The sequence below is a fragment of the Macaca mulatta genome, chromosome 13 (assembly GCF_049350105.2).
Source record: "Macaca mulatta isolate MMU2019108-1 chromosome 13, T2T-MMU8v2.0, whole genome shotgun sequence".
In the NCBI taxonomy this organism is placed as follows: Eukaryota; Metazoa; Chordata; class Mammalia; order Primates; family Cercopithecidae; genus Macaca; species Macaca mulatta.
The window spans coordinates 113606158-113626972 of NC_133418.1; the positions used below are offsets into that span (position 1 = coordinate 113606158).

The 20815-nt window shown below is 36.0% G+C and overlaps 1 protein-coding gene across 2 annotated transcripts in view; it reads left to right on the forward strand.

Annotated features, from left to right (window-relative positions):
- Positions 1 to 20815, forward strand: part of ROCK2 (Rho associated coiled-coil containing protein kinase 2) — a 160492-nt gene that overhangs the window by 117301 nt on the left and 22376 nt on the right. For both annotated transcript variants that reach the window (XM_015111705.3, NM_001260913.1), the window contains 13 exon segments: positions 287 to 378; positions 1110 to 1269; positions 4296 to 4356; positions 5157 to 5168; positions 6449 to 6528; positions 7351 to 7399; positions 7909 to 8044; positions 8138 to 8229; positions 8467 to 8713; positions 9088 to 9194; positions 11751 to 11910; positions 15255 to 15415; positions 15787 to 15971. In XM_015111705.3, the coding sequence (XP_014967191.1) occupies positions 287 to 378; positions 1110 to 1269; positions 4296 to 4356; positions 5157 to 5168; positions 6449 to 6528; positions 7351 to 7399; positions 7909 to 8044; positions 8138 to 8229; positions 8467 to 8713; positions 9088 to 9194; positions 11751 to 11910; positions 15255 to 15415; positions 15787 to 15971 (1542 nt within the window).

Sequence of the window (20815 nt, forward strand, 5' to 3'; positions counted from 1 at the left end):
TTTTTTTACTTGATAGTCTTATGTGCTTTCGTTTGATGCAAACTATAGACAGTAACATTTTATTTTTCACGACATTTATTATGCATTACAGTTTTTTAAATCTATCTAAAGAGATCACATACTGTAACATGGGATTGCTTATTTTTGAGAAACATTTAAGCTGAAGCTTTTAATACAAACATCTCAAATTTACTTGAGATCTTTATTTTGGTTAAACTATTGACGTAGAGGTAATCTTTTTATTTTACAATTTTTAAATAATACAATCTTTAACTGCATTATTTAGGGAGGTACGACTTGGGAGAAATGGGGTAGAAGAAATCAGACAACATCCTTTCTTTAAGAATGATCAGTGGCATTGGGATAACATAAGAGAAAGTAAGTCAATAAACCTAAATATTTTCATTCCATCACATTCTGAAACTCATAATTTGATTCCTTTTTTGAAATAACAAGCATGTTTGATAACACTTAATGCTAACTCATTTTCAAATTGAGAAATTTCATTTCAAATTTGTTCTGTGGCAGTATTTATAACAATATTCCTCAATATCTTTGCAAACTGTTAGCAATATTTCTCAACACTTTTATAATAAACATTACACATTCCTTAATTTGCTAAGTTAAGCTTTGTAGATCTCAATAATTTTCAGAATCAAGGGAATATAATCCTTTAATTTAAATGTGTTTGATTTGACAAATCAACAATTATTTATGGAGACCATACTCTGTTAAATATTGTGGTAAGCATAGTATCTTATTTTTACTATGTATATATGACATTGATTCATTTTAAGGGTAAGAAATATTTCTGTTTTGAGAACGTAGAAAATTGAGATCTCTAAATTCTGTGCAAATTATTGCTGCTTGTAATTTTTAACAACTAGAATAATATGTTGCTTTCCTTGTTTAATGGATTAATCTGTATTTAAAACTGATCTAATATAGCATTAAATTACAAAATTTTAATTCTGTGAATCGACAAAATGGAAAATGCACTGCTATAAATTTATAGTGTTATTAAATAATAAATAATATATCATAATAAAATAGGATGGTTTATATATTTTGATTGTGAATGAAATAATTTATTTCTTTTCTTTTAATAGCGGCAGCTCCTGTAGTACCTGAACTCAGCAGTGACATAGACAGCAGCAATTTCGATGACATTGAAGATGACAAAGGAGATGTAGAAACCTTCCCAATTCCTAAAGCTTTTGTTGGAAATCAGCTGCCTTTCATAGGATTTACCTACTATAGAGAAAATTTGTATGTAGTTTATTATTTATTAATATTTACTGTTTTTAGAATCTCTCTATAAGATGTCTTGAGACTGAATTACAGAAGATAAAGTGCTAATTTGTTTTTTCCAAAAGAACTATCATCAGAAGAATTCTTAATTTTATTTTATTATTTCTGAATGTTATATGTTATTCATTTATAAGTTATTGCAAGACACCATTTTACATTCTTTTGGGGATATAGAGTAAAAGCAGATACCTATTTTTGAAGAAGCTTGTCATCTCATGAAGGATATAAGAGAATTATATAGTCATAAAGAAGGGTAAAATGTGACAGTTGCCTTAAGAAAGATGCTAAGAGAATCTGGGATGGTTCAGAAGAAAAACAGAAATCATCTCTTTTGGTTGGGAGTAGGGAGAAGTCAGGTCAGATCTCTGGGAAGAGGCAGCATTTTAGCCAAGTCTAACAAGAAGAAGTTTTGAGTGGCTGAAATATGGGGAGATTAGGGGACAGTTGTGAGGTGTTGAATAGTGGAAGCAAATGTTGGGAATGTGAGCACACATTGGGAACAGAGCACTCACATTGAGTCCGGTAGCACTCAAACATAGAGCAGGTGCTACTATATCATGACTGTTTAGAGGACTCGATGAGACTATGTGGTTTTCTTGCCTGTAGTCTCTGCATCTAGCAGAGAGTCTGACACAAGATCATTCAATAAATATTGGTTAACTGGAGTGAGTATTGGATGTAAGATTAGAAAATATGTTGAGGCTGGGTGTGGTGATTCACACATGTAATCCTAGCACTTTGGGAGGCTGAGGTGGGAGGATAGTTGAGCCTAGGAGTTCTAGACCAGCCTAGGCAACAAAGTGGAACCCTGTCTTTAAAAAAGAAATAAAAACACTTGGGTATGGTGGCTCATGCCTGTAATCCCAGCACTTTGGAGGCTGAGGCAGGCAGATCACATGAGGTCAGGAGTTTGAGACCAGCCTGACCAACATGGAGAAACCCTGTCTCTACTAAAAAATACAAACTTAGCTGGGCATGGTGGCACATGCCTGTAATCTCAGCTACTCTGGAGGTTGAGGCAGGAGAATCGCTTGAACCCAGGAGGTGGAGGTTGTGGTTGAGCTGAGATTGTGCCATTGCACACCAGCCTCGGCAACAAGAGTGAAACTCCATCTCAACAAAAGAAAAGAGAAAGCCAGACATGGTGGTTTGTGCCTATAATCCCAGATACTTGGAGGCTGAGATGAGAGGATCACTTGAGCCCAGGAGTTCAAGCTTGGAATGAGCTGTTCCAGCCTGGGCGACAGAGTGAGACCATGTCTTTAAAAAAAAAAAAGGGCCAGGCGTGGTGGCTTAAGCCTGTAATCCCAGCACTTTGGGAGGCCGAGACGGGCGGATCACGAGGTCAGGAGCTCGAGACCATCCTGGCTAACATGGTGAAACCCTGTCTCTACTAAAAATACAAAAAAATTAGCCGGGCATGGTGGTGCATGCCTGTAGTCCCAGCTACTCGGGAGGCTCAGGCAGGAGAATGGCGGGAGCCTGGGAGGCGGAGCTTGCAGTGAGCCAAGATTGCGCCATTGCACTCCAGCCTGGGTGACAGAGCGAGACTCCGTCTCAAAAAAAAAAAAAAAAAGAATGAGTTTTGGGGAAGAATAATCAGCAGATGATTGTTGTGTGCTCAGCTAAGGGGCTTTTGACCGCCTGGCATTGGGAAGCCACTGAATATTTGAGAAACATATTTTTGACAAACTTGTAGTATATCCGTGTGTGTAGTATGTAATGATCAGAATAATCAACCATTGCAATTTGCCCAGGACTGAGGGTTTTCCTAGGATGTGGCATGGCACTTTCATGCCAAAACCAGGAAAAATCCAGGCAAACCAGGATGAGTTGGTCACCCTAAAAACTATTGTCATGCTGACCAAAATGAGGGTATCAGTGCCAGGAAAAACACAAGCATGGTGTAGGCAGTAGGGAAGAACCCAGTTGAGAGAAATTGATAGTAAAATAGAAGTGATGATTTATATATTTAAGACCTGGAGATAAAGACATGTTATCCTTAAAAAGGAGAGAGGTCTTTTTCAAGAAGATGGTGTAGAAGAATTAAATAGTTATAGAAACTGTAACTATTACAGGCGGCTCATGCCTGTAATCCCAGCACTTTGGGAGGCTGAGGTGAGCGGATCACTTGAGGCCAGGAGTTCAAGACCAGCCTGGGCAATACAGCAAGACTCTTTCTCCGCAAAAAATTTAAAAATTAGCCAGGTGTAGTGGCATGCGCCTGTACTCCTAGCTACTTGGGATGCTGAGGCAGGAGGATTACTTGAGCCTAGGAGTTCGAGGCTGCAGGGGGCTATTATTGTACCACTGTATTCCAGCCTGGGTGACAGATTGAAACAAGAAAGAAAAGTGAGATAGTAAGATGAAGAGGCGGGAAGTATAGTTGCATTTAGTGAGTCTGGTGCAAACGAAATTAAAGACTAGTTGTCCCGTAAGAGGGAAAGGCAAGAAAAGTTTAGCGTTTGATTGATTGAGTGAGTGAGTGAGATGGAGTCTCACTTCGTCGCCCAGGCTGGAGTGCAGTAGTGTGATCTTGGCTTATTGCAACCTCCACCTCCCGGATTCCAGTGATTATCATGCCTCAGCCTCCCGAGTAGCTGGTACTACAGCTGTCCGCCACCATGCCTGGCTAATTTTTGTATTTTTTTTTATTTTTTTATTTTTTTTTTAGTAGAGATAAAGTTTCACCATGTTTGTCACACTGGTCTCGAACTCCTGACCTCAGGTGATCTGCCCGCCTTGACCTCCCAAAGTGCTGGGATTACAGGTGTGAGCCACAACGCCTGGCCCTAGTATTTTAAATTATTGGAAATGATACAGATGTCTTGAGGGAAAAATATGGCTTCATTTATAAATAATGTGTTGAAGTGAAAAGAGAGAAATCTGTGTTTGACATTTAAGTCTGAGAATAACTTGAATAAAATAGCACATGGATTAAGATGAAATGTAAAATAATTTATTTTCTCCCCCCTTCCATATAGATTATTAAGTGACTCTCCATCTTGTAGAGAAAATGATTCAATACAATCAAGGAAAAATGAAGTATGTATAAATTTTTACTCCTGTAGTTATTTTAGTTGCATGTTTAAATATTTTAGTAATGCCCATGTTTTTAAAAAGCTAATTTGATGCTTCTTTTATTTTTTTTTTTTTTTGAGACGGAGTCTCACGCTGTTGCCCAGGCTGGAGTGCAGTGGCGCGATCTCGGCTCACTGCAAGCTCCGCCTCCTGGGTTCACGCCATTCTCCTGCCTCAGCCTCCTGAGTAGCTAGGACTACAGGCGCCCGCCACCGCGCCCGGCTAATTTTTTGTATTTTTAGTAGAGACGGGGTTTCACTGTGGTCTCCATCTCCTGACCTTGTGATCCGCCCACCTCGGCCTCCCAAAGTGCTGGGATTACAGGCTTGAGCCACCGCGCCCGGCCATTGATGCTTCTTTTAAAATCATGAGATGGCATTCCTTGTGTAATACAGTTTAACATAGCATTGCAATGATTGATTTATGCGAATAGTGTCATTATTCAAGACATGGTGGCTAGTACAAAGATGACTTTTACATGGCTTTAGTCTTAGTTGAGTGCCAAAAGTGATAGAATAAGTTTGTAAACAACTATAATAACATTTAGAAAATTGACTTCTATAATCTATAAATGAATGCAAAGCTAAATCATACATGTATATACACATACACATAAATGATGATGCTAAACATTTTTTCTTCAAACTTATGAAAACTAAAGCATTAGGTTGGATAATTTTGTTATGGTTTGTGTTTTAGGAATTTTACAGAATATAACCAGCAATTTTAATATTCTAATGTGTTTTCTGTTTTGTTTTAAATAGGAAAGTCAAGAGGTATGTTGATGTTGTCAGATATATTGAAAAACTGAGAAAAACTCATCACTCTCGCAATGTTTAAATATACTCATATCCTACCTAGCATTTTGGAGTACTACATTACCCAAGAGAGAAGTTCACAACCTTTTTTCTACCAAGTATCTCTTTTATTATTGTTCTGTGGATCTGTTTAAAATATATATTATGTAATTTTGTTTTTGTTTATTAAGGGCATATAACTGGCAGCAAGAATTTCTGATTAGCATGTAATAACTGGTATGCTCAAATTATTGTAATGCAGTAGTAGCCAAAAGCAATTAAACTTGACTAGTTCGTTAGCCTGTATATTTTTATTAAGGGAAAATAGAGTTTTGCTTAAGATAGATGCAGTGTTTAAAACCATGGAGAGCCTGATCACTAGAAGGAATATTGGAAAGAACATTGCCATGGGAGTCTAATAGAACTGCATTGATTTTTGGCACTGCCACTTATTAGCTATGCTATCTTGGCCTGGTTATTTACCTTTTTTGAATTTCATTTTCTTTATCAAATAGATACAATGCTACCATCTTTGTAGGACTGTTGTTAATATTAACAAGACAATATTTGTAAAGTATGTGATATTTTACCAAAGGCACCACAGGAGCTCAAAATGTTAAATCCTTTAAAAAGTAAATAATGTTCCAGAAATGGATTATTTAATAGTTTCGGTAATTTTAGCTTGTTTAAAGACTTACATGGCTAGGAAACACTGCTGAGGAGATGGCTTGTAATTAATTAGCTATCATTTATTTGAAAGTTATTGATTACTCCACAGTAATATTACCAGCATTATGTAGGAAGATATAAAAGAAGAGCTTATATTCTTATTTTCCACAGTAATATATTTTTGAGCATATTCAGTTGAATACTCTATTTATTTTAGATGTGTTCATTTTTATCTGACTAGCACAAATAATGACAATATTTTCAAGCAAATAATTCATAGAAAAGCAGCAGAAGATATCAGAGGTGGTATTCTTTATAATGAATTTGAAACTTTCTGTCATAGAACAATTCTGCCAAAGTTAGAGCTTCTTATGCATGGTTACCTAAGTGTGTTCATACATACATGTGTAAAGCAAGAGATGGGAAATTTTTTCCTTTATCATATATAAGTCACCTTAAGAAGATACAAATACTGTACCATTATATAGGACATTATGTTTAGTGGAAGACAAAATAAGTTTATCATTTTCTTTAAGCCTCCCATCTTTAAATATGACCAAAATACGTAATTACAGTTTGTTTTTTGACAGATTCAGAAAAAACTGTATACATTAGAAGAACATCTTAGCAGTGAGATACAAGCCAAAGAGGAACTGGAACAGAAGTGCAAGTATGTTTTGTAGATAAATTATTACTTTATAAAATTTAAGTTTAAACATTTACTGAAAAAAGGAGAGCAGCCAAGGTGGGTGGATCACGAGGTCAGTTCAAGACCAGCCTGGCCAAGATGGTGAAATCCCGTCTCTACTAAAAATACAAAAATTAGCTGGGCGTGGTGGTGGGCCCCTGTAATCCCAGCTACTTGGGAGGTCAAGGCAGAGAATTGCTTGAACCCGGGAGGCAGAGGTTGCAGTGAGCCAAGATCATGCCACTGCACTCCAGCCTGGATGACAAAGCGAGACTCTATCTCAAAAAAAAGAGAAGAAAGAAATGGAGAGCTACGGCCTGGCGCAGTGGCTAATGCCTGTAATCCCAACACTTTGAGAAGGCAAGGGAGCTACTTGGGAGGCTGAGGCAGGGCAGTCGCTTGAACGTGAGAGGTGGAGGTTGCAGTGAGCTGAGATCGCACCACTGCACTCCAGCTGGGGCGACAGCATGAGACTCCGTCTCAAAAAAAAAAAAAAAAAGAAAGAAATGGAGAGCTCAGGCCGGGCACAGTGGCTCACACCTGTAGTCCCAACACTTTGGGAGGCCAAGGTAGTTACTTGGGAGGCTGAGGCAGGACAGGCGCTTGAACCTGGGAGGCAGAGATTGTAGTGAGCCGAGATTGCGCCACTGCATTCTAGCCTGGGTGACAGAGCAAGACTTCCTCTCAAAAAAAAAAAAAAAAAAAGGAGAGCTACATAGTAATTATATAATTACTTTTAAATTTATAGACTATGTTTTATTGTAAATTACAAGTTATTTACTGTTTCATTTTGAAATTCTTTAGATCTGTTAATACTCGCCTAGAAAAAACAGCAAAGGAGCTAGAAGAGGAGGTAATGTTGCCCCACTTTTTAATTAACATTTTCGTTAGTAAACATCTTTGATGTCTGGACTTACCTAAGGAGCTCTCTTAGTACCATAGTAATACATCCCTTGAAACCCACCTTGTAGTATTGGTGGATAGAACTAAATTATAGGGAAATCATGTTATAAATAGGGTTCATTCTGTTATGTGTTTGCAAACTTGAGTTAATTTAGTATGTATAGATATTTCAAGGGAAAAAATGCTATTCATAACATTTTAGGCCAAAGTATTAAATAATAATAGTTCAGTAGTCATGGAAAGTTACATGAAGTTTGAATAGTAAACAAAATATTTATGGTCTTTATGATTTAAGAGTGGTGTGCTAGTTTACAATCATGGAAAGCATTATTACAGTTTTAACAAAAAAGTGATAGCCTTTTTGAGATCTTTGTTATCTGTTTGGAATAACAACTATTTTTTGTTCTGATTTTATTTTTATACATACTTTTTCGATAATAACTTTAAGCATTATTTCAGATTACCTTAAGGAAAAGTGTGGAATCAGCATTAAGACAGTTAGAAAGAGAAAAGGCGCTTCTTCAGCACAAAAATGCAGAATATCAGAGGAAAGCTGATCATGAAGCAGACAAGAAACGAAATTTGGAAAATGATGGTTTGTATTGTAGAATATTAATTATCAAGAAAAATATTAAGTGTGTGTATGTGTGTTATGTTAAGCTTGCCACTGAAATGCTTTTTATCGTAGTTAACAGCTTAAAAGATCAACTTGAAGATTTGAAAAAAAGAAATCAAAACTCTCAAATATCCACTGAGAAAGTGAATCAACTCCAGAGACAAGTAGGTGGATCTCAATTTGTAGTAAAGATATTGGGTTTTATTTATAACCATGCAGTAACATTAGTTTTAATTTAAGTGTTGCAAAAGGCCTTTACCTCTAATTTTAGAAATCATTTGGAAAATATTTTTAGGTTTTTGTTTATTTTAAATAGTTTCTAATAGGGGAATAGATTGACTTATTTTCATTACATACATCTGTGTTTGTTTGTTGTTGTTTGGTTTTGAATGGAATAACAGCTGGATGAAACCAATGCTTTACTGCGAACAGAATCTGATACTGCAGCCCGGTTAAGGAAAACCCAGGCAGAAAGTTCAAAACAGATTCAGCAGCTAGAATCTAACAATAGAGATCTACAAGATAAAAACTGCCTGCTGGAGACTGCCAAGTTAAAACTTGAAAAGGAATTTATCAATCTTCAGTCAGCACTGGAATCTGAAAGGAGGGATCGAACCCATGGATCAGAGATAATTAATGATTTACAAGGTATTGAAGTCGTGGTTGCACTTGAATTAATTCTGATGATTCTTATTTTTAAAATAACTTTAGATGATGGATAGTGTGCTGGAGTAGGACATTTCTGAGTATACTACTCTTATGTAAAGTTAGAATATTAGAAATACATTGACACAAAATTTTATGAACAAAAGATTTAATTTCAAATAGTATGATTTTAAGTATTAAACTCTTCAGGTAGTAGATTGGATTGCATTTAACTGTAAAGCACAACACCAACAAGTATAAAACTCCTGCTCGCAAATAACAGCTCCAAAATAGAAGGTGGCTTGCAAACTTTTTATTCTTAGTTGAATGTATATACTTTGTGTGTTTAATGTTTTTAAAAACGTTGAAATTTTTAGGTAGAATATCTGGCCTAGAAGAAGATTTAAAGAACGGCAAAATCTTAATAGCGAAAGTAGAACTGGAGAAGAGACAACTGCAGGAGAGATTTACTGATTTGGAAAAGGTAAAACATGATTTGTATTTTTGCATAAGAAAATTGACTGTAGACTTTCAGGTTAGAAAAGTTATTCTAAACTAAGGGAAGTCACTAACTGTAGTATTTCCACATGCTCATGGATTCCTTTCCATTTGGACTTGATACGTAGATAAGAGATGTATCTGCAGGCTTACCATAACGCTATACAAGCAGCCCTCAGCATGCTGGCTGCTCACAAAGGAAGGGGACCTATCCTGGAGTGTAGATAATGAGGATCTCTGTAGGAACTCAAGGAAAACTCAAATTTTGACTCATAACATGCCTTAAAAATGATATATATAAAGTCACCGTGACTTTTGGCATTTAAAAGTTTTTCCTTTAAAATACTCTTAAGAAAGGGATGATTTCTAGAGTCTATGCATTTAGCGTTTTATTTTCATTCACTTATTTATTTACTCAACTAAATATTCAGTGTGTTATATGTGGTAGAAATATCAGGATGCAGTTCTTGCCTTGAATAATGTCACAGTTGAATAGGTAAGTTTAAAAGTAATAATAAAGCACAAAGATAATTCTAATGCAGTATGAGAAACAGAATGATAAGACTTATGGACAGGGCATATGTATTGGGCGTATGGGATGCATCCCTAACCTGACAGCAGGAAAGGTTGATAAGGGCAAAGGCACAGTCCAAGTTAGGAAGAACAGCATGAGCAAAGACATAGAGGATGGAAAATAAAAAAGGCATTGTTTGTTTATTTACATAAAAGCTGTTCAATATTTCTGGAGTATAGAGTGGGGGGTCAGCAAACTTTAATTGTTTAAAGTCAAGATAGTAAATATTTTAGCTTTTGTGGGTTATATGGTCTCTTGCAACTGTTCAGCCCTGCTGTGATTCATAAAGGAATGGCTGTGGCTATGTTCCAGTGAAACTTAAAAAAGAAAAAGACATCAGGTTAGATTGGCCTGAAGATCACAGTGTGGTTGTTATGTAAGGACATGAGGAATTCAGTGGTCAGAGTGAGACTACAGAGCTCCGCATGAGGTAGGTCGTGCAAGATAGCAAATACTCTATTAAGAAATTTTGAATATAGTAATGGGCTAGCCACTTAAGGGCTTTAAATTGGATGATCTTATTAGGGGTACATTAAAGATAGATCACTGTGTACTGTGTGGAGAAAAGATTTGAGGAGAAAAGACTAGAGGCAGAGAGACCAGTCAGTAGACTTTTTCAGTAATGCAGATAAGGAATAATGGGAGACTTCGTGTAGCCATTAAAAGGTTGGAAAAATTGAAAGACTCAGAAATATTTGGAAGAGGAATATTTGGCAGCGCTTAGTAGTTGATTAGATATGGCACATGAATAGCAGTCAAAGATGAGTCTCAGATTTGTAGGTTGTGACCAGATATATAGTGATGCTATTAATAAAGAATAAAGGAAAAATGGCTCATTTAGAAGAGACAGTGATAAACCCACTTTAGTCCTCTTAAGTTTGAGGGTACCTGTGGGAAAGCCAAATTAGAATGTCTGCACTGCAGTAGGCTATAGTAGTAGAAGTTAGAAATATTTGAGTCATTGGTATGTTAGTAGCTGAAATCATGTGAGTGAAATAGCCCATCTGGGAAGAGACTGTGTAAAGTAGTGATTTATTTTTTATTTTTTTATTTTTTTTTTAGGACAGAGTAGATAACTCTGTTGGTGGATTATGTGGTTTGAGAAATCATTTTTTGTATGAAAGGTTTTATTTGGAAAAAACCCTTTATCATATTTGTGATATGAACTATAGAAATAAAAGAATTAGAAAACCTTTGGGGAGTATGTAGAAAATAGGGGGAGCATTGAGGCTTATATCACCAACATTTAAGGGACAGCTGGGAAAGCCTCAGAAGCAACAGGAAGGATGCAAGCAGAATGGAGAGAACCAACTAAGTACAAGGTCGGCAATGCCAAGGGATGGTTTTAAGGGTGGCGGTGAGTTCAGATGAGATAAGATTGAAAAAGGTCTTTAGAATTTGATATGGAGAATAGCATTGGTCTTTTTGTTGAGATTAAGTGATCTTGATACAGATCTTGGAACAGCAGAGTGGTGGTGTAGACTGTTGGGTGCAGTGAGAAGTAGAGTATATAGATTACTATTCTAAGAGGTTTGAGTGAAGATGGGAGGGAAAATACTGAACATTCGTATTAAGCCTGTTAAAAAATGATTTAAGGTTGAGCACCGTGGCCCACACCTATAATCTCAGCACTGTGGGAGGCTGAGTCGGGAGGATCACTTGAGCCCAGGAGTTCAAGATCAGTGTAGGATAGGCAGTGTTTAGTGAGACCTTGTCTCTACATTAAAAAATAAAATAAAATAGCCAGGAGTGGTGACAAACGTCTATAGTCCCAGCTACTTTGGAGGCTGAGGTAGGAGGATCGATTGAGCCTGGGGAGGTTGCACTTGCAATGAGCCATCATCAAACCACTGCCCTTCAGCCTGGGTAATAGAGCAAGACTCTGTCTCAAAAAAAAAAAATAGAAAGCTTTTGAAGTTGTGAGCTAGTCTCTTTTTTGTTGATAGCTGCATTTTAAATATTTAACAGGAAAAAAGCAACATGGAAATAGATATGACATACCAACTAAAAGTTATACAGCAGAGCCTAGAACAAGAAGAAGCTGAACATAAGGCCACAAAGGCACGACTAGCAGATAAAAATAAGATCTATGAGTCCATCGAAGAAGCCAAATCAGAAGCCATGAAAGGTATGCATTTTTAAAGAGGGTTTTCCAGCAGCATCTTCCTAAGAATTGATTCTGTGTTCAGCTTTTTGGTTTTGAAACATATTTGTTTATATTTCGTTGTCAAATATTGGGAATTGGAGGGGAAAAAGCTATTAGGGAAGCTTTACATAGATATTATATTATTTTTCCTTTGTATCATTACAGTAATCATTTCTAAGATAGTAAGACCCAAACACAAAATTACATGATCAAAAATAATATTTTAGATCAGAGATTTTTAGATCAGAGATAAATTAATATTTCTCAATATTATATACCTGGCAATATCTGTACCACTCTGTATATCAGTAGTAAGAAGGTATGTCTGAACTTCACATGCTGTATACCTGTTACTATTGATACAGGTAATTCTTACAAGAGTTTTGTATTATAAAATTCTTGCCAGTTTATGCAAGGTAAGGATTTAAAAATAATAGCTGGTCTAACTAGAATATAAGTTCACTGAGTATTTTGATCTCTAATGTGATGAAGATACTAGTCAGATTTGGTCAAAGCCATATAATACTAATAGATAACAAAGTTAACCTTCCCATAAACTAGCCTTTATCCTGGAATTGTCTTAGGATAATTTTTTCTTTTCCAAACTGACTGTTTATAATGACTCTGAAATTCCAAAGAAAATCAGTACTTTAAGCTATTCTTGTGAAAGGCTTAAAACTCTTGAACAGAAATTTATTTTCATACTGAAGCATAACATTTATGAGTAAATCACTTAGAAAAAAATAGCCTTTTTATTATTGCATGTAATTAAAATGGTAGATTTTCTTAGTAAAAATCAGTGTAGTTTAAGGCACTAAATCAGGATGATAAGAAAGAAATGAGTACTTTATTTAGAAAAATCTAATTGTAAGGGAGAAAGTTTCCTTGTCTGTGGCCTAGAAGACAGAGTTTAATTATTTTCATTGAGGTATAATTTACATGCAATAATAAAATGTAAACATTTTTTATGTTTTGTGATATGCTCACATAACTACTGCTCAAAACAAGATAAAGAATATATCAGGCTAGGCATGGTGGCTCACATCTGTAATCCTAGCACTTTGGGAGGCCAGGATGGGAGGATCTCTTGAGCCCAGGAGTTCGAGACCAGCCTGGCTAGCATAGCAAGACCCTATCTCTACAAGAAATAGAAAAATTAGCTGGATGTAGTCGCGTGCGCCTATAGTCCCAGCTACTTGGGGGACTGATGTGGGAACATTGCTTGAGCCCAGGAGTTCAAGGCTGCAGTGAGCCATGATTGCATCACTGCACTCCAGCCTCAGTAACAGAGCAAGACCCCATCTCAAAAAAAAAAAAAAAAAAAAAAGAGTAGTTTCATTATTGCAGTAATGCCTCTTTCTGTTCTACATTATGCCTACGTTATGGTGATTTTTTTTTTTTAATGAGGACATTTGTTTGGTGGTTATTCTCTGAACTGATAAAAACGAACCAATTCAGTATTAACTACCATTTTTTTCAAACTGTTAAAACGCTAATGTAAGATACATGATGACTTCCATATTTTACACATGAGTACACAAAACTGTTAAATATTATAAATGGTATTCAAATGTGAGGCTAAAGTCTTTGGTCCTCCTGTTGCATGTCATTGGCTCCTTGGATTAAGAACATGGCTTACCAAATAATTACTGGCTATGTGACCTTGTCTAGTTATTTAAACTTTCTGTGCCTTGTTTCCTGTAAAGGGAAAATTATAGTATTGTTACCTTGTTGTGAAAATCAAGTGCAGTAAACCATGTAAAGTGTTTAGAAATGCTAACTATTATTAGTACTACATGGGGAATGTTTCATTTTTCTGCACTTTTGAAGACCATTCATTAAACACTAAATATTCATAGGTTTGTTATCTAATATAACTTTATAATAGATGATAATTAGATGTTGAGCATTAGTTATGAAAAAGCAGAAGAGCCTTAATTGAATGTGAACTGAAGTACTAACCAGTATATCAAGATAATACTCTAACTGTGATGACTTACATTTAACACTGAAATCACTTGGCACTTTGCCTTCTGATAAGTAAAATAGATTAAAAGTTTATTGTAAGTAATTTAGAAAATACAGGAAAGTATAAAAAGAAAAAAGCAAAGATTACTCATAATCCTATGAGTAGGATACTATTTTGTAAATTTTCTCTGTTTTCTATACTATTTTGCTTTTTAAAAGAGCAAAGAAACATTGTGAGCGTTTCCTTAGGTCATTAAAAATTCTGCGTAAATAATAAGCACTTACCAAGTGCTTGCCATATGCCAGGCAGCATTTAAGTGGTACACATGTATTAAATCTTCACAACCTCCCTAGGAAAGTAGGTGCTGTTATCCCTATTCTAGAGATAAGGAAACAGCGGTGCAGAGAGGTGAATCACTTGCCCAGTCCAACAGTGTTAGACCCAGGGTTTAAGCTCAGAAAATTTGGTTCCAGAGTCCTGCCCTTTACCACCTCCGTAAAACATAATTTTCAACATCTGCGTGATAATGTGTTAATATGGAAAGTCCTATGGAGATCATGGAATCTACCCGAATTGTTTTAAGGTAAATATAGTAACACTGAGAGACACAGAATAGCAGTAAAATACAAGAAACCTTTATTTAAAGATGTAAGCATCTTGTAGAATATAAATAAAGGCAGAACTATCTTACTTCCATTAGAATAGATGTAATGTTGCAGAGTGTGATACATTTTTATGCTCTGTGAATGAAACTCCTAATTTTCAAGTATGAAATTCTTGACATTTCAAATATATTGAGAGTAGTAGTGAAAATATTAAATTGAAAATTAAGGCCAGGCGCAGTGGTTCACGCCTGTAATTCCAACACTTTGGGTGGCGAGGTGGGTGGATTGCATGACATCAGGAGTTTGAGACCAGCCTGGCCAACATGGGGAAACCCTGTCTCTACTAAAAATACAAAACTTAGCCAGGTGTGGTGGTGCACGCCTGTAAACCCGAGTTATGTTTGGAGACTGAGGCACGAGAATTGCTTGAATCCAGGAGGTTATGAAGAACTGAGTTTGTGTCACTGCACTCCGGCCTGGGCAACAGAGTGAGACTCTGTCTCAAAAAAAAAAAAAAGAGAAAAGAAAAAAAGAAAATTAATAGAGTATAAGACAGCATCATTTATTATACTTTTCGTTAGTATGGTGTCATATATTTAATGTGCTTTTATTTTTAAATTTATTAAAATATTAAATTGAAAATCAATACAAATATAAGGCAGCATCATTGTAATTTTTATTAGCACTGTCATATATTTGAAATGCTTCTTTTATATGTAAATTTATGATTGTGTCCATTTTTATTATACTAGAAATGGAGAAGAAGCTCTTGGAGGAAAGAACTTTAAAACAGAAAGTGGAGAACCTATTGCTAGAAGCTGAGAAAAGATGTTCTATATTAGACTGTGACCTCAAACAGTCACAGCAGAAAATAAATGAGCTCCTTAAACAGAAAGATGTGCTGAATGAGGATGTAAGTATTAAGTGTACTAATGATTAATAATAAACTAATAAATTAATAAGTTTATTCACGAAGGTCTAGTGATGGTTTCATAATTTTAAAGTTTTTCTTATAATAGTCTACAACTTGTTGGTTTAACTAAATTTTGATTCATAAAGGAATCATAATTTAAACATTTTTAAAGTTATATTTACCTGATTATATTTTATTTTAAAAATGCAATTATAATATTATTAGAAATAAAAAAAAAATTTAGTATGAAATGAATTAGCTACCTAAGGGTAAAAAAATCTGTTTTACATCACCATATTTTATACCAACTTCATTGATTAAAAAAATAGAAATAATTTACTTATATACCAAGTACACAATTTATTTCTTAGGTTAGGAACCTGACGTTAAAAATAGAGCAAGAAACTCAGAAGCGCTGCCTTACACAAAATGACCTGAAGATGCAAACACAACAGGTTAACACACTGAAAATGTCAGAAAAGCAGTTAAAGCAAGAAAATAACCATCTCATGGAAATGAAAATGAACTTGGAAAAACAAAATGCTGAACTTCGAAAGTAAGTTAATTGATTGAGATATTTTAATATGCAGAATTATCCATGTATATGTTAATTTTGGTGTATCTGTGGGTTTTCTTTTGAGCATTTTACTTTCTTGACCACGTTTTCTCTTTCTGTATAAGTAATGTGTTGAGTGTCACTGTTGTCCTTCAAGATTATATTTGTTTCCCCAACAGTTTTTACCACTGCTACCTAATTACAGTGTGATGATAGAGGAAGTGTTAGTGATGAGGCAGAAGAAAATACCTGGGATTTTCACACCATGCTTTTAGATTCCTCCTCAGGGCTCTTTCTCAAGCTTATTGTCCGTGTGCCTGTTGTTTGTTTCCTTAGTTTCTTAGACTTGGAAATGTTTGACTGTTAAATAAACAGCATGTAAATTTTTAATTGTGTCGTAAGATATACTCTAGTGCTCTACTTGATTTACTTATAAAGTGGAAAACATATTGTTAAAATACTAAAAATATTATAGGCATGGTGGTGCACATCTGTAGTCCCAGCTACTTGGGTGGCTGAGGCAGGAGAATCACTTGAGGTGAAGTGAGATTGCGCTGTGATCATGCCTGTGAATAGCCACTACATGCCATCCTGGGCAGCATAACAGGAACTCAACTCTAAAAAACATAAATTTAAATATATAGTAGATATACTATTAAAATTTGTCCCATTTATTCTGTTAGTAGGTGAACTACTTCTTCCTAATCATGACCAGAGGTCATATTGGATCCTAGTTGTTTGATGAAAGACAGTGTGATAGAGTGGAAAGAACAAAGGCTTTGGATCCAGACAGAGTTGTGAATATTGGTTCTGTTACTTACCACCTAACCAACACTGGGCAAATGATTTAATTTCTCTAAGCCTTTTATCACACTTGTGAAAAGGAGCAGTAATCGCTTCCTTGTTAGGGATCTTCTAAAGGAAAGCAATGGTTTATTTAAAGCATGCATCATATGAGAAGTGTTAGGGACTATTACTGCTAGATCTATTACTGTTACAACTACTACAGCTACTACTAATTTATCCTCATTGTAATTGTCTGCTTTATGCATACCTGGTGATAGGTCAGTAAGATTGATACTGTCTAAGAAAGGATGCTCAAAATATTCAAGTAGACTTTTTTTTTTTTTTGGCTTATCTGTTTATTGCCAGGGTAAGCCTAGACCTTCAACTTCATTAGATTTAAACTTTTAAAATTGGAACTAGAAATTGGAACAATAATCAGACATCTTTTTCATTGTGTTTTTTTTCCCTGTATATTAGCTTTATTTTTCTCTCTCATTTCAGGCCCGCTTTTTATTCTAACAATAACGTTTATGCAAATGTAAGAGCTAGTTAATCATCTAGGTTGTGTTTCCTTCCCACTTCTAATAATGCTTTGTTTATACCTAGTGTGTATGCCTCTTATTTTCCTTGTAAGTGAATAGCGTTCTGTTGTTTCTTAATCCCTCTTTTCCTTACCTCTCCCCACCAAAGACACCCATGTTTTCTATCTTAGCCACCTAATAGGGTTATAGAGGAAGTGTTCGTAGGGTTAAAATTGAAGGGCAAAAATCATTTATTTATATTTTGTTCTCCCCAGTCCTTTTTTTTTTTTGATACGGAATTTCGCTCTTGTTGCATAAGTTGGAGTGCAGTGGCATGGTCTCAGCTCACTGCAACCTTCCCTTCCTAGGTTCAAGCACTTCTGCCTCAGCCTCCCAAGTAGCTGGGATTACAGGTGCCCGCCGCTATGCCTGGCTAATTTTTGTATTTTTAGTAGAGAGAGGGTTTCACCATGTTGGACAGGGTGGTCTTGAACTCCTGACACAGGTGATCTGCCTGGCTCTGCCTCCCAAAGTGCTGGAATTACAGGCGTGAGCCACTGTGCCCGGCCCCCAATCCTTGATTAAGGTTTTACATATACTACATCCTCAATAAATGTATGAATGTTTACATCCCTCTTAGATATAAGGCATTGTAGTAGTTACTATGAAAGATAGAAAGATTAACCAAATACATTTCCTACCCATGAGAAGCTTACTAGCGTTTTATCATTAGTTATTCAGTGAGGAAGATAAGGCAGGTACATAAGTAATTGAATGCAAGATTAAAAAAAAATACATGCAATGGGAATTTACATATGAAGTGCTATGTTGGCTTCTTTTTTAAATGGCCAACATATATATCTCTTCTTTCTTGTAAGATTCCAGAAAAACTCTAGTAAAGGAATTTTAAAAATGTATAAACCCGGCCGGGCGCGGTGGCTCAAGCCTGTAATCCCAGCACTTTGGGAGGCCGAGACGGGCGGATCACGAGGTCAGGAGATCGAGACCATCCTGGCTAACATGGTGAAACCCCGTCTCTACTAAAAATACAAAAAACTAGCCGGGCGTGGTGGCGGGCGCCTGTAGTCCAGCTACTCGGGAGGCTGAGGCAGGAGAATGGCGTAAACCCGGGAGGCAGAGCTTGCAGTGAGCTGAGATCCGGCCACTGCACTCCAGCCTGGGCGACAGAGCAAGACTCCGTCTCAAAAAAAAAAAAAAAAAAAGTATAAACCCACAATAAGTAAGAAAGAGAATGGGTTGGAGGGCAAGAAAGTTCTCTAGCGAATGAGATGGCAGTTAAATGGAAGCCTTGTGACTGATGAAGTAGAACAAAAGAAGAAAGGAGTATATATAAGGCCTGGGGTATATATGAAGTGGGATATAGATGGAAAAAAAGTATTCAGAGCAAGTAAGGCCTGGAGTAAGCTGTGACAGTAAATGAACTAATCTGCTGATCATACTCTGTCATACATACATACATACATATCATATATACATAATCTGCTGATCATACCCTTGCAGATATGTCTGCAGCCAGGTACCTCCCACCACTAGGGTTTTTATCAGAGCATTCTCCTCTACAGAGTAATTGGGTACAACCTCTGGGGTAATTACAACAGCTAATATGGGGTGAAAAGCCTTTCTCACTCTGGCATTTAGGGGTCCCCTTGCTTAATGCTGGCTTTTAAAGCCTCTCATCTTAAACTGAAGCTTGCCAGTGAGAAAACTCCTACATACATAGAGATTAAAGTTTTTCTGGCCTCCTTTGAAAATAAATAACCAAGTATCACTAAGCATTTGAGGAAAGCCTGCAATCTGAAAGAGGAAGATTATGATAATGAAAGAGGAAAAGTGCCCCCGGAGGAAACATGTATCAAGGAATAGAAGAGAACTGCTAAAAGTTCTGGAAAAACAAAAGCACTGTAAAAAGCTATTGGTAATTAGTATTGATGAAAGATTTCAGGAGATACTGCTTTCATTAATTGAGAACCAGATACAATGTAAAAGGAACAGCCAGAATAGGAAAGAACTCTTGAAGATGAGTGATTACTGCCAATATAAATTTGTTGGAAGGGTTCGAAGAAAAGTCAAAGAAATTTCCTAAAATGTAGAACAAAAGAAGAAATGACATGGAAGGTTTGAAAGACATAGATAGGTAAGGCACAGAGGGACTGTTCTAGGAAATCTAGCACCCAGCAAATAAGAATTCCAGCAAGAACGAAAAACCAAGAGGAGGAAATTAAAGAAATAATAGAGAAGAATTTCCCATAGCCAAAGGAGAAGTGTCTTTAGACTGAAGGGACTCAGCAAATAAATGAAAAAGGATCTACATCTAGATATATTCTCATGAAATTTCAAAAACAAAGACAGGGTGGGAGTGTTAGAGTTCTCATCTAATAAACTGCGGAGATTGTAGTTTGTGGTTGCTCTAAGAGGGAAATGGGGGGTTCATTATACCACTTAGATGAGTGATACAACTATTGGGAGGTGGGGAGAGGTTGGGGAAGACAAGAGAGCTAAATTCAAGTCTGACAACAGGGAATTGGCAAATAATATCTAAAACTTATGTCAAGAAATAACTGAGATGTGGAGGTAACCACCAAAAGACAACACAGAAATGAAACAGTTATTTCTTCTAGGGGAACAGAATTAGTAGGGGTGGAGAGGTGTGGCATGAGGAGACTTCTACTTCCCGTAATTTCTTCCTGCTGTTCTGTACTCCTCATTTGTAACCACGCGCCTATTACATGGTTGCTTTCTGAAATAATACTTTCTGAAAATTACTTTTCTTAAATACCTAATAAATATTAGGTTTTTAAAGTTACATATAAATGAAAGATATCAGCTCTTGAAGAAGAAAATATACTGTGGTTTGCTACAAGTGGGCTTAGCTGACAATGATTGGACAGTTTTGAAACTTGACCTTTCATATATTTGTTAAATAGCATCTCTCACATCTTTGCCTCATGGAGAAATGAGAATCATGAATTCTCAACAGTATACTTAACAATAAAATACAGAAATGACACAGTTAAGTGACATTGAGTTATAACTTCCTTTTTTACCCGCAAGTTTAGCCAGTGAGTAAACAAAGTGAGCAAATTATGTTAAATGGGAATGAGGATAAACCTTCTAAGCAGTATACGAACTGGAGAGACTGGGGTTAAATCACGTGCTACCTCTGAGTCTTCCTGCATTGTAGATTTTTTAAATACCCAAGTGGTATTCATATAGCTTCCCATTGTAAAATACTCAAGACTATATTTTTAAAAAAAAAAGATAAAGCAGTAGAAGCTCTCCTTCATGAATGCAGACATTTTCCTCTCTCCAGAGGTAACATGTCAACAGTTTGTTATTTCTCCTTCCAGACTGTTTTCTGTGCCTTTATCCATATTTCTGAACAAATATATATGAGGTTGAGTTTTCTGTACATTTTATTTTGTTTTTTGCTTGTTTTTAAATTATATGATACAAATTGTATTGTTCTCCAACTTTATTCCTCCTTAGTTTTGGTTTGGGATAACTATAATTTTTATG